This window comes from Furipterus horrens, unplaced genomic scaffold, assembly GCF_987537825.1.
Source record: "Furipterus horrens unplaced genomic scaffold, mFurHor1.1.pri manual_scaffold_8, whole genome shotgun sequence".
NCBI lineage: Eukaryota > Metazoa > Chordata > Mammalia > Chiroptera > Furipteridae > Furipterus > Furipterus horrens.
In genome coordinates, this window is record NW_028327178.1 from 69,332,833 (window position 1) to 69,349,582 (window position 16,750).

Sequence of the window (16,750 nt, forward strand, 5' to 3'; positions counted from 1 at the left end):
TGATTACAGTGACTTTGTAATATAGTTTGATATCAGGTATTGTGATTCCTCCTACTTTGTTCTTTTTTATCAAGATTACTGAGGCAATTTGGGGTTGTTTTTGGTTGCATATAAATTTTTGAAATATTTGTTCTTGATCTGCGAAATAGGTCATTGGTACTTTAATAGGGATTGTGTTGAATCTATAGATTGCTTTAGGTAGTATAGATATTTTAATGATGTTAATTCTTCCCATCCATGAACATGGTATATGCTTCCATGTATTTGTATCTTCCTCAATTTCTTCCTTCAGTGTTCTGTAGTTTTCCAAGTACAGTTCTTTTACCTCTTTGGTTAAGTTTATTCCTAAGTACTTTATTTTTCTTGTTGCTATAGTCAATGGGATTTTTTTCCTAGTTTCTGTTTCTGATATTTTATTGTTGGTGTACTACAATGCCTTGGGCTTCTGAATATTGCCTTTGTATCCTGCTGTTTTGCCAATTTCACTTGAGTAGTGTTTTGGTGGAGCCTATATGTTTTCTATGCCATTTCCAAATAATGACAGTTTTACTTCCTCCTTTCTAATTTGGGTGCCTATGGTTTCTTTTTCTTGTCTTATTGCTGTGGGTAGATCTTTCAAAACTATGTTGGAGAGAAGTGGAGAGAGCAGACATCCTTGTCTTGTTCCTGATCTTAGGGGAAAGCTTTCAGTTTTTGCCCGTTGAGTTTGTTGTTGGCAGCAGGTTTCTCATATATGGCCTTCATTATGTTTAGGTATGCTACCTCTATTATCACTTTGCTGACTGTTTTTATCATAAGTGGATGCTGTACTTTATCAAATACTTTTTCAGCTTCTATTGGTATGATTTCTGTATTTAATTTTGTTTATTTGGTGTATTATATTTATTGATTTGTGAATAGTATACTATCCTTGCGTCCCTGGGATGAATCCCACTTGGTCTATTGCTGGATCTGATTTGCCAATATTTTGTTGAAGATTTTTTTAAAGTATATTTTATTAATTATGTTGCTACAGTAGTTCCAATATTTTTCCCCTTTGCTCCCCTCTGCCCAGTACCCCACTTCCCTCCAGCAATCCCAAACCCCTTAGTTCATGTCCATGGGTTGTGCATGTAAGTTCTTTGGCTTCACCCTTTCCTATAGTATTCTTAACATCCGCCTGTCTATTTTGTACCAGCCACTTATGCTTCTTAGTCCCTGCACCATTTCCCCATTTCTCCCCCTCCCCCCTCCCAGCTGATAACCCTCTAAATGATCCCCATACCTATGATTCTGTTCCTATTCTTGTTTACTTAGTTGGATTTGGTTTTTATTTTTTAGATTCAGTTGTTGATAGTTGTGAGTTTGTTGTCATTATAGTGTTCATAGTTTTTATCTTTTTCTTAAGTAAGTACCTTTGACATTTCATTTAATAATGACTTGGTGATGATGAGCTCCTTTAGCTTCACCTTCTCTGGGAAGCACTTCATCTGCCCTTCCATTCTAAATGATAGCTTTGCTGGATAGAGTAATCCTGGTTGCAGGTTGCTTTTCATCACATTGAATACTGCTTGCCAGTCCCTTCCTGCCTGCAAAGTATCCTCTGAGAAATCAGCTGATAGTCCTATAGGCAGCCCCCTGTAGGCAACTCTCTGCCTCTCTCTTGTTGCCCCCAGGACTCCGTCTTTATCTTTCACCTTTGGCATCTCAATCATGATGTGTCCTGGTGTGCTCCCCTGTGGGTCCAGCTTACCTGGGCCCCTCCATGCTTCCCAGACCGGTACGTCCATCTCCTTCGCAAAATTTGGGAAGTTTTCCTCATTTTTTTCATTTCTTGCTTCCTCATTCTGCACTGGCTCACTGTTTTTTTCTTCCTTATGTTCCAAATCATTGATTTGAACTCCGACTTCCTTCCCTTCACCATTGGTTTTGTGTGAATTTTCCTTCGTTTCATTTAGCATAGCTTTCACTTCTTCTCTTATGAGTTTGCCATACTCGAGCATATCTGTCAAGCTTGTGAGCATCTTTATCACCAGTGTTTTGAATTCTGTGTCTGTTGGGTTGTCTGTCTCCTTATTTCTTAGGTTGGCTATTTCCTTGTTGCTTAGTTCTCCCACTGGAACCTTGTCCCGTTTCCCCTTTTGGTCCATACTTTTCTGTCTCCTCATTCTGACAGGCTCCTGTGTTTGTTTGCCTTCATATCCCAGGTAGAGCTGTTGCTTCTTTTATGTTTTAGGGGGCGGAGCCTTAGGGATTTGTCAGTACAAGGCAACCTGTTTCACCACGTTGTGGCGCTGTATGTGGGGGAGGGGTTCGAGAGGAAACAATGCTGCCTGCCCAGCACTCACCCCCTTTCCAGACACCTCCCCCACTTCTGCACCGGACTGGCGCCCCTCCAACTGCCGCCCCAGTTGTTGTCCCCAGAGTGGGTGCGCCCGCAGACACCCCAGGACCGCGGGGGCCCTTCAAACAAGCGGACCCCTTGAGTCCAGCAGTCTCTGCCTCCACCCCAACCCCCATTGGTTTGCACAGTCAGAAGCAATGAGGCTTCACTGTCCCCACACTGGAACCAAGAGCTGCGAGGTCTGGTGAGGAGCCGGGAACACTCCCCAGGTGTCTCCCCTGAGTTCTCAAAACGTGTGACTGCGCTTTCTGCCGGCCTGCTTCTGCTGCCACAGCTGCCACCACCACACTGCGCCCTCTCCGCCCCAAGTCCGCCCCTCCCACCTCTCTGGACAAGCACCTCCTCTTCATATCCTTGTTTGCTGGACTTCCATGCAGTCTGATCCTCTGGAACTTCTGGCTGTCTCCAGTCTCGAGGCAGTTGTATTCCTTCCTAGCTGTGGAGGGAGATGCAGCGTGTCTGTCTACACCTCCATCTTGGCCAGAAGTCCTTTTTGAGGATTTTAGCATCTATTGTCATCAGTGATACTAGCCTGTATTTTTGTTTCTTTGTTGTGTCTTTACCTGGGTTTGGAATTAGGATAATACTGGCCTCATAAAAAGAGTTCAGGAGTCTTCCCTCTCTTGGATTTTTTGGAATAGTTTGTGAAAGGTAAGAGTTAGTTCTTCTCTAAATGTTTGGTAAAATTCCCCTGTGAAGCAGTCCGGTCCAGGGTTTTTGGGTGCTCGGAGTTTTTTTTATTACTGCTTTAATTTTACTAGCTGTTATTGGACCATTCAGGCTTTCTGCCTCTTCTTGATTCAGTTTTGGAAGATTGTATGTTTCTAGAAATTTGTCTATTTCTCCCAGGTTCTCAAATTTCTTGTCAGACGGTTGTTCTTAGTAATTTCTGACAATCATTCGTATTTCTGTGGTAACAGTTGTATTTTCTCCTCTTTTGTTCCTGATTTTATTTATTTGGGTCCTCTTTTTTTTTTTTTTTTTTTTTTTTCTTGATGAGTCTGGTTAAAAGCTTGTCGATTGTGTTTATCTTTTCAAAAAACCAGCTCCTGGATTTATTGATCCTTTGAACTGTTCTTTTAGTCTCTATGTCATTTCGTGCTACTCTGATCTTGATCAGAATTCCTGGCAGCTGCTCTCTCAGTTCTCTCCTCAAAGCCACCATCCCCAGACTCTCCTCAACCATTTCTAGTCCACTCTGCCCTGCCTCCCTCTGCTGGAGCCCAGGGTAAGTGACTTTTGTGCGTTAACCCTTTAAAAGGCTCTCTGTGTCTCCAGCAGTCTCTCCCTGGCAGACAGAAACCCTGCCACTTTTTACACCTGGGTTATCTGGGTTCCTTTCTGGCTCTGATGCTATGTGCTGGGGAGCCCAACTTGGGGATTAGACCCCACACTTCTCGGGGGAACCCCCCCAGCTGCTGAAGTGTCCTTCCAGCACTTCAGCTGCTGCTCATGGGAGCCCAGCCAGCCCTCTTGCGTCTCCTCCACCCTCCGTATCCATCATGTTGTGGTGAGGTAGTTTCTCTGTCTGTCTGTGGTTTATAAGGCTTCTCTCCAGCTATCCTTTAGTTGGTTGTTCCAGATGATTTCTCCACATTTTAGTTGCAATTCCAGACTGGTTCTGGGAGGATGGTAGTGTAGCTTTCACTTAACTCTTCTGCCATTTTGGATGCTAAAAATATTTTTTAATTAAATAAATAAGTAAAAGTGAATTGATTTTCTTATAAATGTATGTAGCCCAAAAGATGTCTCCTTGGTTTCTAGAGTTTTCCCTTGGTTTTCTTAAATATCAGCATTTTTTAAATTTTATGATTTTGAATTTATGATAAAAAAGTAAGATTTACTGTAGTCATTATCTCATTTATACATTTTGGCATATGCAAGGTGATCTTTGTTTGCATGGCTTACAGAGTTTCAGTCAATAGCAATTCATAAAAAACCAGTAAGCTTTTAGGAAACTGATCTTGTAAGAATAATACTTTAAAATTTTGTATTCAATTTACTTTATTAATCACACTTTTAAAAATTGTATTAAGTTAGCCCTTCCAATTCTTGAGGTTGTGAGTTTTACTAATTTAGGTTTATGAACATTTATGAAATGCTAACAGTCTCTGCTTATTTCTTATAATCTACCCTCCACTGTGGGTGATGATGGTTTATCTTGTGGCTTATGCCATAGATAGCCTTCATCTGCTGATTCAGTTCCTTGTACCTATTTGTGTTGCCTCTGGTGGACTGAAGCAGGACTTTGGTATGTGCAACCACACAGAATGGTGAAATAAGCACTTTTTTACTTTTGCTTTTTTTGGGTGGGAGGGGCTTGAAAATATATTTATTGGCATTGATGGGAAAGGAACAAATAAACTTGCTAATAGCAAGAATATGTTTTAGAATGGAATGGATTTGGTGTTTTCAAGTACTACCAAGCAGTACTGCCTCCTAAGTGCAGTTGTAGTTTGACAAATTGTCAAGGACATCAGTGGCACCCATGGCACACATTACCTTCTTTTTTCCACAGGTTCTACATTGCTGTGTGTGTGGCTCAAGCACATACACCCAACAGAGTCACTACACACTGACCCTGGCTGACCTGTCATCCTCAGATTATGACCCCTTCCTGCCACTGGCAAATGTGAAGAATTCTGAACCAGTCCAATATCATTCATCAGCAGAACTGGGCAACCTGCTTACTGTTGAAGAGGGTGAGATGTTTTTTTCAGAATATTAATTCTTATGGACAGAAAAAAAAAAAAAAGATTGTAGTCTTTTATCCATGCTTGCTGTGTTATTTTTTTTTTAATCTAATTGCTGAAATCCTCATTTCTAGAGTCCTCTGTGAAAATTCTGCCTTCCTTGTTTCTTCTTTTTCCCTTTCTTTTCCCACCTTAGTTGAATTTTGTGTTATTGAAGACCCATGTGTTTCAGACCCATGGGACCCACAAAAACAGTTCATTTTCTGTCCCAAAGGAGCTTTATATGTAATGGGAGAGACAGGATTAATACAGAAGAACTCATTTGTGGACTGGTAGCATCATAGGGGCTTCCCATGGAGACAACTTAAAAGGATGGATAGACTGTGAAAGAAGCTGGTAAAGTTTCCCAGATTAAAGAGCATTATAAAGGGAAAGATGATAATTTATCTGCCACAGTTTGAGGATAGCTCTTTTCAGAGAAGAGGGACCACTTCTCTGTATGGATATCATTAGGACTTAGGGCTGCTGTATGTCTTCCTCAGCCACCCTTTTCCTCAGAATAACAAGACCCCATCTCTGGAATGTGAGTCAAAATATGGGTATGTCATCTATACATACAACTGATAAAATTATATAGAACCTCCCCACACATATATACACAAATGAGTGTATGTAAACTACTGAATTCTGAATATTAATGAATTGTTTCAATATCAGTTTCCTGATTTTGAAATGGTATTGTAACTATGTAAGATGTTACTACTGGGGTGAAGGATATTTGGGATCTCTCTGTATTATTTCTTACAAGTGCATGTGAATCTTCAATAATCTCAAAATGAAAAGTTTAAAAAATTGTGGGTATGGAGGACCAAGAATGGAACCCTGGGTAAAGGAACAAAGAAATGTCAGTAGGAAAGCAAAATGGGGGAAATGGAAAAAATCAAAAGTCATTTCTAGGAAGTCAAAGGAACAGGGCAGATAAAGAGCCAAGGAAGGTCAACAGTGGTAAGTACTTCAGAAAGCTCAGGGAGGGTGACAAGAGAACATTTGTTTTATTTCCCAAATAAATGTTTGGTGATAGGTTTTGTTGAGTACTTTGGGCAGAGTGATTGGTCTGTAACCAGACAGCATGAGCAGATAACCAAGGGGATGACCATTTAGAATTCCAAGACAGACCCCTCTTGTGGAACCTTTGGTGGAGAGAGGAAGGACACAGCAGGCATTAGCAGGGGGAGGGCGTGGGATCCAGGGTGTGCTTGCAAGACTGTGGTTCAGGCTGAGAGGAAGGAGCTGGTATGGTGTGGATAAAGAGGACAGGAATTGGGGTATCAGTCAGGAACAAGGGCTCTGGAATCAGCCAATCCTTATGTTAGCTCTATTTTGTAGATGAGCAAACTGAGATGAAAGGATTTTCCCAGGGTATACAAGTCAGAAGTATTGGAAGTGGGATTTGAATTTAAGGTTTAATGACCAGGTTCCTGAAACGTCATATTATTTACTCTGATATTTTGAAAGAATACACTAAAGACTCATTTTGAATTGTGTTGCTGGTGACGATATATGGCAAATTTTCATGTTGTCTTCTTTTTGCCTTCCATTTGCTTAATCATCTAGTTGTCTTTTCCTGGAATTCACTGTTCATTTGAACTGCGATATATTCTTGCCTTTTTTTCCCCACAGTTGTAAATTCAAACCATATATTTTTAATAAAGTGACCCATTATCTGTTACTTTTGTTTCCTACCTTGTAGACCATGTCTCATAAGAAAATTTACTTTTTCCTAAAGTCATTAATTTGCATTCATCCCACATACCTATCACAGAAAATGGGTCCACCACTTATTATAACTCATCACTTGAAAATAACAGAAGATTAACAGGTTAGTGAGAAAGGAGAAACCTAAAAATACACCTTTAAATTTTGGTAGCATTTTTCTTTCAGTGTACAACATTCTTTGACTTGAATGTTTATTCTCCAGAAAACCTCAGGACTTTATGTCAACTTTTCCTAATAATAGGTCTGTGGTACTAAAAATAATATTCATACCATTTTAAATAAATAAAAAGCAAAGAAGCTTAGAAACATTGACACACACAAATACTCTTGCTGAGTGACTACATCCTGTTAAGAGTAAACAGGAAAAATAGAGATCAAAACTTAGGTATTTTAGGTTAAACAAAATATGCTCATATTTGAGGGTCTTGTTTTCATTTAATGCCATGATTAATCATTCATAACCAAACTTTCTAGTCAAGTAATGTTTCTTAAAAGCAGTATTGCATTTTATCTATTATTTTCAAATGATTTTTTTCATAGACCATTTGATGCAATTACTACTTCCAAATAGAGTTAAAAGAAACACATTCGACTACCTGCAGCTGAAGAGGCTGCTGGCCCAGCTCAAGGCAAAGCCATTAATGACAGGCACATGTGCTGTCATCATTAATTCTTAAGTTCTTAAAAGGAAGGGAGAGAAGGGGCTTTAAAACAAAAGTTAAAGGGCAACCTAAACTTATTGATTTTATATTTATTTGTAAATTTAGAAAAATTAAGTATTTGGAATACATTTTTTCATAGTTTGTGTAAGTCATGAGCTTGATTTTTATTAATGGAGTGCAGATTCTGTTTTTTATTTCTCAGGGCACCTACAGGCAGTTGATTCAGCTGAAGTCTGCCAGGGAAGAGCAATTCTCATTTTATAAATATTACCTTTTCTTACTTTTTAGTACCAAAAATATTTTGGGGTTTTATTTGGGTGTGTCATGGTTTAAGACTTGATTAGTGTAACTGCAGGTTAATTTCCCATTCTAGAATTTAAACATTTATTAAAATCCAAATTTATATTTATCTCATTGAAAGCACAACCTATGTAATTAAAGTAGAAGGAGGTTGCCTCTGCAGTTGTTATTTTATGCCTTGGGCTTTATCAAGTTGGACCTTTATGGTTAGTTTCATAGCCTTCTCTGTCATAGCACCACACAGTGTCTCACATTACGCCTCCTGATCTTGCTTCACCTTTGTTGTTGGGGCATTAACATTTCTGATGGAGCATGTATTCATATGGAATGATAAGCATGAATAAAGAGCATCTATGACTTTTGAAAAAGTTAATGGGGACACAAAAGTAAAGGCATTCAGCTGTGATTTCAAGAGAATTAGTTGAGGTATTTAAAATTTTTCAGCTGTTTGGAAGTCATACACACGTCTACCAGGGATGAAAAGAAAAGTTTAATTTTAGAGACTGATATAAATGACCTCTTTTCTTCTAAAAAAGGATAGTTTTTTTATATGAAACTTTTATTTTGCATTACTGAATACAGATGATTTCTTGACCACTGAAAAGAAAAAAAAAACAAAACAAGAAGTCCAGGAAAAGTCAGACTTGTTTTACTCAGTCATCACATAGAATTTCTTAGGTTCTAAGATTTAATTGTTTTTTTCTAGGATTTATACATCATAAAATTGATGTTTTATAAGTAGGTCAGTTGGATTTTCAGTGTCTGAGAGAGGGTGTTTAACATGAAAAAGTTAATTTTTATGTGGATTTAGGTTAATATTAAAGTAATTTTGTTAATTAATAAATTGATTTATGTTGTGAATTTAGAAAACAAGTACTGTATTTCTTAAACCTTAAGCCCTAATTTTAAATCTTAGTTTATTTAAATATCTAGTGATTTTTGTCAAAATTAAAAGGTTTTATTTTAACTCGTTCTTAGATTAATGCACAGTTTTTTAAATTAATGTGATGGATTAAACTCTCCCTACCTACTCTCAAGCTTAAGTGGACCATTCAGTCCGTACTCAGGGATTTAGTTTATCTGCTTCACCCTTATACCACAAACATTCACAAAGCCCATTTTTAGGTGCTTTTCTCAAATCTTTCTGTACATTTCAAGTCTTGAAAATTTTGTAAACCAGTTGCTCTTGGGCATTTAATGATCAGCTACAAACTTAGTTAAAACCTTCTAAGTAAGTCTGTTAATTATTAACTTATCAGATTCTGATAAATATTTAAAATGCCCCAACAACAACATAAATTGTCCCAATGATCTTAAAGTAAATTGCAAAATATACAGGGTAGGCACAAGTAGTTTTGCAGTTGTTTGTATGGAAAATAACACAATAGTTAATAAATTATAATACAAGAACAAACTTTGTGTTTTGCATACTCACGACTATAAACTATATTTAAGCAGTCACAGGCTGAATTCATTTCCTTATCAGTGTCTGCCTTTACCCCACTGAAAGGAGCAAGGTTACCTCTGTGGCCCAGCTTCCACCTGCCCTCTGCCTCCATTCCCCAGCTGTCCAGCTCTGCCATCCTTTCCAACTGTAGATTTTGACTTCCCAGAGCTCCATACCAACACCTTTTTAAGGACAAGAACCTTTCTCTTTGTTGCTGTATCTACAAATTTTTAAATGCCCCTTTCAGAATGAAATCTTCATGTAAATTGATTCTTTTAGCAATCTATTTAAGTTGTGCTTTTAAATTCACAAAGAATGTATTAAAAAAAGAAAATAGGTGAAAATATTCCTAGAGTAAAAAAAAAGGAAGGAAGAAAGAAATGTTCTAATTACAGATTGAAATCTGGTAGTCTTCAGTGTTGATCTTCATTTGCACTGTCCCTTTATGTTTCCTTCCTGCTGTTCACAGAGAGGAAGAGACGGAGCTTGGAGCTGATCCCCCTGACGGCCAGAATGGTGATGGCCCACCTGGTGAACCACCTGGGGCACTTCCCCCTGCGCGGGGGCCCAGCTGTGCTGCACAGTCTGGTCAGCGAGAACCATGACAATGTGCATGTGGAAGCCTCTGAGCTGTCCTCTGAGCTGTTCAGGAGCCCAAACCTGCAGTTGTTTGTATTTAATGATAGCACCCTCATCTCCTACCTTCAGACACCCACAGAAGGACTGGCAGGCAGTTCACCAGTGGGCGCCCTCTCAGACGTGAGAGTCATTGTGAGGGACATCTCAGGAAAGTACTGCTGGGATGGGAAGGTTCTGTATGGACCTTTAGAAGGTCGCTTAACACCCAACAGCAGAAATCCTTCACTTCTGATTTCGGGCTGGCATGATCAAACATTCGGACGTCAGAGAGATTTTTCTCAGACTGAGGAGGGAGATGATGTCCTTGACAAATTACTTGAAAACATTGGCCACACGAGTCCTGAATGCCTTTTACCATCACAGCTAAATCTAAATGAGCCTTCCCCACCACCACGTGGAATGAACCGTGACCAAGAGAAGGAAATCATGCAGGCCATTCTGTGCCAGAATGCACAAGAAGACAAGTGTATTCAGAGGAGTAGATCTGATTCGGCCATGAGAGTCCCCAGCCAGGAGCAGCCCTCACCAGTGGAGCCCCAAGGACCCTTTTATTTCTGCAGGTTGCTGCTTGACGACTTGGGAATGAATTCTTGGGACAGAAGGTAATAATCCACCCTAGACTTGTGTGAAACAGAAAATAGAAAGGGAAATTTTTCTTTTTTACAATTTACTTTCTGCTACTAAATTAAAACTAGAAACTGTGCTGTACTGATGCATAGATTGATTCCAAACATTTGTTGTATATTTTAAAGAGTATCAAACATTTTCTGATGAAAGATAGCATGACACAGGAGTTCATGAGGAACAGTTAAATCCAATGGAAACTGTGATTCAGTGGAGAAGACCTTGTGGAAAGGGGTGGATACAAGCAGGACCCTAATAATGGAGTGAAATTTTTAAGGACAGAGGTAGGGGAAAGAGATTCATAGCAGAGCCAACAGTGAAAAAAGAGGCACAAGCACACAAGTCACATACTCCCTTACCATAGATGTCACTGGATAGCAATGGAATGCAGTGGAATTTTGCTGCCTTTGAGTGTCTTAAGGAGAATGGAATTCATTCTGGGTGAATGGGTGGATGATAGAGAAATTTGTCAATTGATTAACTGGAAATGGAAAAATTGGCCTTTGATTTCACATGACTTTTCTTCTGTCCCTTTTTTTTTATAGGAAGAATTTTCATCTGTTGAAGAAAAATTCAAAATTATTGAGAGAACTAAAAAATCTGGACTCCCGTCAGTGGTATGTGAAAGTGTATCACACCACTTTATTCCTTCCTGTCTTTGTGTGTCTTAGATCAGGGGTCCCCCAACTGGTACTGGTCTGTGGCCTGTTAGGAACTGGGCCACACAGCAGGAGGTGAGAGGCGAGCAAAGCTTTGCCTGTATTTATAGCCACCCCCATTACTCGCATAAGCACCTGAGCTCAGTCTCATGTCAGATCAGTGGTGGCATTAGATTCTCATAGGAGCTCAGATCTTACTGTGAACTACGCATGCGAGAGATCTAGGTTGCACACTCCTTATGAGAATCTGATGCCTGATGATCTGAGGTGGAGCTGAGGGGGGTGGCGCTAGCGCTGGGGAGCGGCTGCAAATACAGGTTGTCATTAGCAGAGAGGTTTGACTGCACAGAGCCCATCCCGAAACCACCACCCACCCTCCGCACCCCCCAGTCCACAGAAAAACTGTCTTCCACAAAACTGGTCCCTGGTGCCAAAAAGGGTGGGGCCCACTGTCTTAAATGACATATACAGCTGCAGGAATGACTACACCTGCAGAGACACCCAAGGGGAGTTCTGTAACACAGAATCTAATGACATTTCCCCGTGTCATTCTTTTGGTATTTTCACTCTTGAAGAATAAGCTTACATGCTCGCTACACTAAGAAGAGGTCAGTGCTCCCACCTGGTCTGTGCCTTTCATGTGGTCGCCAGTGGACATTTGTTCTCATTTAATCTCTGCAGCCATCTCTTTTTCTGATGAGGAGCAGAGCCTTCCTAGACCAAAGGTCCTGTCCATGCTCACACATTGTGTTGCTTGAATCAAGTGAGTCTGACTTCTTACCCCATGCTGCGTGCTGATGCACAGGCGTTCTGTAGTTTCTCCTCTACAGTGCTGGCAAGGTTAAACGCAGTTTGTTGTAATTAGTAACTTCACAGTAGTGAGCCTCATTTGCCAAAGCTGGTCAAATCTCAGTTCTCCCCTTTTATCAAACAATCTTAGAGGCAGTTCTAAAAATGAGCTCGCAACCAGTTTTTGATTTGGAGAAATGGGTCCTTCCAAAAACATCACAATGAAGTAAGTATAATACTTGGTGCATAACAGGTACTCAAAAATATTATACAAACTACTTCCTTAATCTTTGGCTTTTAAAACATTCATTTAAAAAAATATCTTTTGTTCCTCTTTGATTCCCTTTAAGAATATCATTCGCTCTCTCATTAGAGATGAAAAACCCGAAGCCATTATTCCTCACGTTGCCCTCACCATATTCAGTTTCCCAGCTGTTGTGCTTTTTTTTTCCTCTAGAGGAACAGAGACTAAATTCTCTTGGAAATTCTGTGAGGGATTTCTTCTAAAGGACTTAGGGATCCACTTTCCTCTCCCTCTTGTCCTCCAGTATTAAAAAAGCAATCACTTGGGTTCCAAACTCGGCTTTTCAAGCATATGCTGAATTACTTCATGCTTCTTAATATTAAGTGAATACATTGGTATCTTGTAATTGTGAGTGTTAATGAACTTTAGTTGCATGAGGTACAATTGAATTAGCTCCCTGGGGTGCTGTTGCAGTAAAATATGCTTTTGCAGTGCTGATTGGCAACTCCTCTGCACCTTGATTAACCTTTGCTTAAAACCCCAACTACTGGTGCCTTCTTGACATCTAAAAAGGTATCAGCTTATTTTATGGCAAATGGTGTTTTCAAGATTATTGTGTTGTTGTTGTTTTTTTAAAGTGGAAATAAGTCACTACTCTTTAGCTATGAGAAATCTAGGCTATACCATATATTGGTCAATTAGCAGGTAACATACCTTGTCCCTCAACTTTCAATTCAGATGTTTCTATTTATTTCAATTATCAGTTTCTCTTTCTGCTGTCAAGGCATAGTTCTAACTTAGCATGTTGTTAGGAAAAGGAGAGGCTGTCTTGCAACTATCATTTATATACTGTGAAGTTAGCAAAGATGTAAATAGTGTGATGGCTGTATATACAGATTACAGTGAGTTCCTCTTTTAAATATTAATGCCTTTTGTTACCACATGGTAAGGTGAAAGTTAAAATTGTTTCTTCTTTGGCTTTTTAATGTGACAGCATAGGGAAACTGAACTAGCTATTCTGGTCTATTCCTAATAATAAAGAAAAATGCATTGTAATGAAGAAGAGGAAATGGTTGGTAGTATGTATGTGTGTCCTGAATTACCTGCTCTTTCATGCATGGGTCCTGCAGCTTATGGATATAAAGTGCTGATGATGTTGCTAATTATCATTTCAAGAGCCTGGCTCTCGGAAGGCCAGACAACAGTGTCTATATCCTAGCATGCTCTCTGTGGTGCTCACATTTTGGAGATTGTGAAATTTGATGCATTCTCACAACTAAAGGTCACCTTTCCTCACAGTCAGGCAGTCACTGGGGCTTAGCTCCCTTGTGTTCCCATATTTAGTTAATGAGGACTCAAGGATCTGTGAGCAGCTACAATGTAAAAAGTTTGGGCTTTAAGGAGAATAAGAAAAACATTTCAGATAAAGCTAAGATTGTGTTTATGTATGCAAAGTATATACAATAGAGGAAAATGAAATACTGAGTACTTTTAAATATACAGAGAGAGCTGCCAAAAGAGTATGTATGTTTTTTTCTTCTTTGTTGAAAGAGACAGTCTTTTAGGTCATGGTTATGATCTCTAATATCATCTGAGCCCCCAAATTATTATAGCTCTAAGAATAAGCCAGTCAGATTCTAGGCTGCCTGTCACTCAGGGAGTAAATGGTGTCACCTTTCAAACTTCATACTGCATGAGGACAAGCTTTCTGACAGTCTGGGAGCACAAGGTCTCTATTAGAACACAGAGCTCCAGGGATCCACCTCCACAAAATCACCTCTCTTCATAACACCTGTTCTCATCAAGAGAGGCACCTCCAAGAGTGTGTTCATGCCACACCAGTTAGGGCATTTCAGATTGTCCATCTTCTCCAGTGGCAGCAGGACAGTGCATATCAAAAGCCTTAAAAACGGGCAGTGTTTAAGATTTCACTTCTATGAATTGATTTTAAGGACATATCAAAGACAACGGGAAAATGTCTCTATAAATGGAAGCAACCTAAATGTCCTATAATGAGGATTTGGGATATGATATATTAATATAACAGTATGTTAAACAACCATTAAATATTTAGTTATACAAGCACATAGTATTAAAGTGTTCACACTCAAAAATGGTTCAAATGGATAATGGTATGTTATGTATATTTTATATAGTAAAGTGTTCATAAGTAAGTGAAAAAATCAGTTCCAAAATATAATATAGTAGCTACTCATTTTTTGTATTAAAAAATGGTAACAGTTAGTTATGTCCTTTGCTTATATATTCAAATAACAAGTTTTTGTCAATTTTTGTAAAACTTTACAGTTTTCCTTGTATGTTTATTACATATAAACTGTGGGGATGGAAATGAATAAGCTATATGGATAAATAGAGAGTACTCTCCTCCATTTGTTTATATGACTTTTTGGTTCAGTCTGCTTATTAGTAAAAAAAAAAAAAAAAGAAATGCACAATGACATGCTTGAGAATGTTAAAATATGGAGCCCAAATTCCACCAATATGGATGTCTAACCAAATTACAGCGTTGAGATACTAAACAGACAACAGAAATATTTTCATATTGTTTAAGTACTTCATAGTTATTTTTCTACAAGATTTTTCAGAAGACAATGCAAAAATAAGAGGAATGGAATTACTATGAAAGAGGTAATCCAAAATTTTAGAAGATAGAAACTATAGTAAAACTCTTGGATGATGAGGCTATGGCATGAGTGATTCCTTTTTCTTTTTAATTTTTTAAATTAATGAATTTATTTATTTATTTATTTTTAGAGAGAGGGGAAAGGAGAGAGGGAGAGAAACATCACTGTGTGGTTGCCTCTCACTCACGCCCCCTACTGGGGACCTGATGTGCAACCTAGTCGTGTGCCCTGACTGGGAATCGAACCAGCGACACTTGGCTCGCAGGCCAACGCTCAATCCACTGAGCCACAGCAGCCAGGGCATGAGTGATTCTTGATTAAAGCTCTGTTTTAATGAGAACGTTGTTTTTATCTGTAAACTATCACCAAACTGCTTGGTATAGGTCCAGTTATTTTGACACTTAAGAATGGAGTTTGTAGAAGCTGGTCACTAATACATTTAAATATATCATCGGATCTCTGGTCAGTTCACCAGAGATTTAACTGGCCACCTTTCCTCAATGTGCATATTATGTTTACTGGGTTTAACAATAACATACCCAAAATCCGTCATTGAGAAAATGGATGAAGGGTTTATATGGCCAAAGAGGTTTCCCTCTACAGCTAGTCAGCCTACCAGGCACCCTCAGATTATAGAGCATAAAGTGGGTACACCCCCTCCCAAAGAAAGTACCCAAGTGTGTTCTCCTTGGAAGACGTTTCTGTTTCTCATAAAGTTTTGTGAAGCATGTTCCACAGTTCCAGTCATGGAACTACTTACTACCCAGTATCTTTAGCTCAAAGTTTAGAAATTATGAAATATGGGTGGTAACATGGATTTATTCACAACTGGTACCTATTGAAATGCTTTCAAAGTTTTTTTTGTTTTTTGTTTTTTTTTTGCCAAAAAGAGAACTTGTCAGTGTGTTGTAACATGCTGTTAAGTATATCATGTCTTCAGAGACTGACCTCAAGAACTAGACTTCCCTGCTTCAATTCCCAGTCTGTTGCTTGGTATGTGTGCTTTTAAAAAACTTTCTGTCCCTTTTCTCAACCACCTCTGCGTGGGAGGTGATGATGATAATACTCATCTCATTTAGGGTGATTGCAAAGAGTAAATGAGATTGTGTGTGGAACCTTTTTAGAACACTGACTGACCCCTAGTAAGTTTCTCAGTAAATATAAGCTCTATAGTAGGAGTCATGCTGGTGGTAGTAGTAACATAAAATTTTATATATAAGAATTCTCACTCCTTTAAATTTAAAACTTATAGCCGTGAAACGCATAAAATTGCAGTGTTTTACATTGCTGAAGGTCAAGAAGATAAGTGTTCGATCCTCTCCAATGACAAAGGAAGCCAAGCATATGAAGACTTTGTTGCTGGACTAGGATGGGAGGTAATTAATTTTATTTAATAGGTATTTGTTGACCAGCACTGTTTAAAGATATATATAAACCAGATGTTGATTATATATGTTTTTATAGCATGAGTAGAGTTCTGGAGTTAAAGAATGTATTGAATTTAATATCTTCTATTAATTGTTTTTAAGTACTTCATACATGAAATTTTGTTTCCTCTTAACTTTCCTCTTAACATTTCGTTTGCTCTTTATCAGCACTGAATAATCAGATCAGCTCAGATCAGCTCACCCAGCCATAGACATGTTGTAGTAAGAGAGGCAGATATGGACAGAGAAGCAATGGCTTTGACCACAGTATGGAGAATGGAGAAAAAAAATCAATGATGTGATGGGTGAAAAGATGATGAAAGAATTGACTGAAGTCAAAAGTTGGAATGATCTCATCTCATACAGGAACCTAATGAACAACACAAACAAATGAGCAAAAAAGAACTAGAGTCATGGAAACAAGGAACAGACTGACAGTGACCAGAGGAGAAGTGGGAGGGG

The 16,750-nt window shown here is 38.8% G+C and overlaps 1 protein-coding gene across 1 annotated transcript in view; it reads left to right on the plus strand.

Moving 5' to 3' along the window:
- RALGAPA2 (Ral GTPase activating protein catalytic subunit alpha 2) overlaps positions 1-16,750 on the plus strand; it is a 401,573-nt gene that overhangs the window by 299,754 nt on the left and 85,069 nt on the right. The window contains exons 31-34 of the mRNA XM_090285992.1: positions 4,902-5,085; positions 9,731-10,502; positions 11,070-11,141; positions 16,114-16,237. Coding sequence (XP_090142118.1) covers positions 4,902-5,085; positions 9,731-10,502; positions 11,070-11,141; positions 16,114-16,237 — 1,152 coding nt within the window. The remainder of the gene's footprint in view (positions 1-4,901; positions 5,086-9,730; positions 10,503-11,069; positions 11,142-16,113; positions 16,238-16,750) is intronic.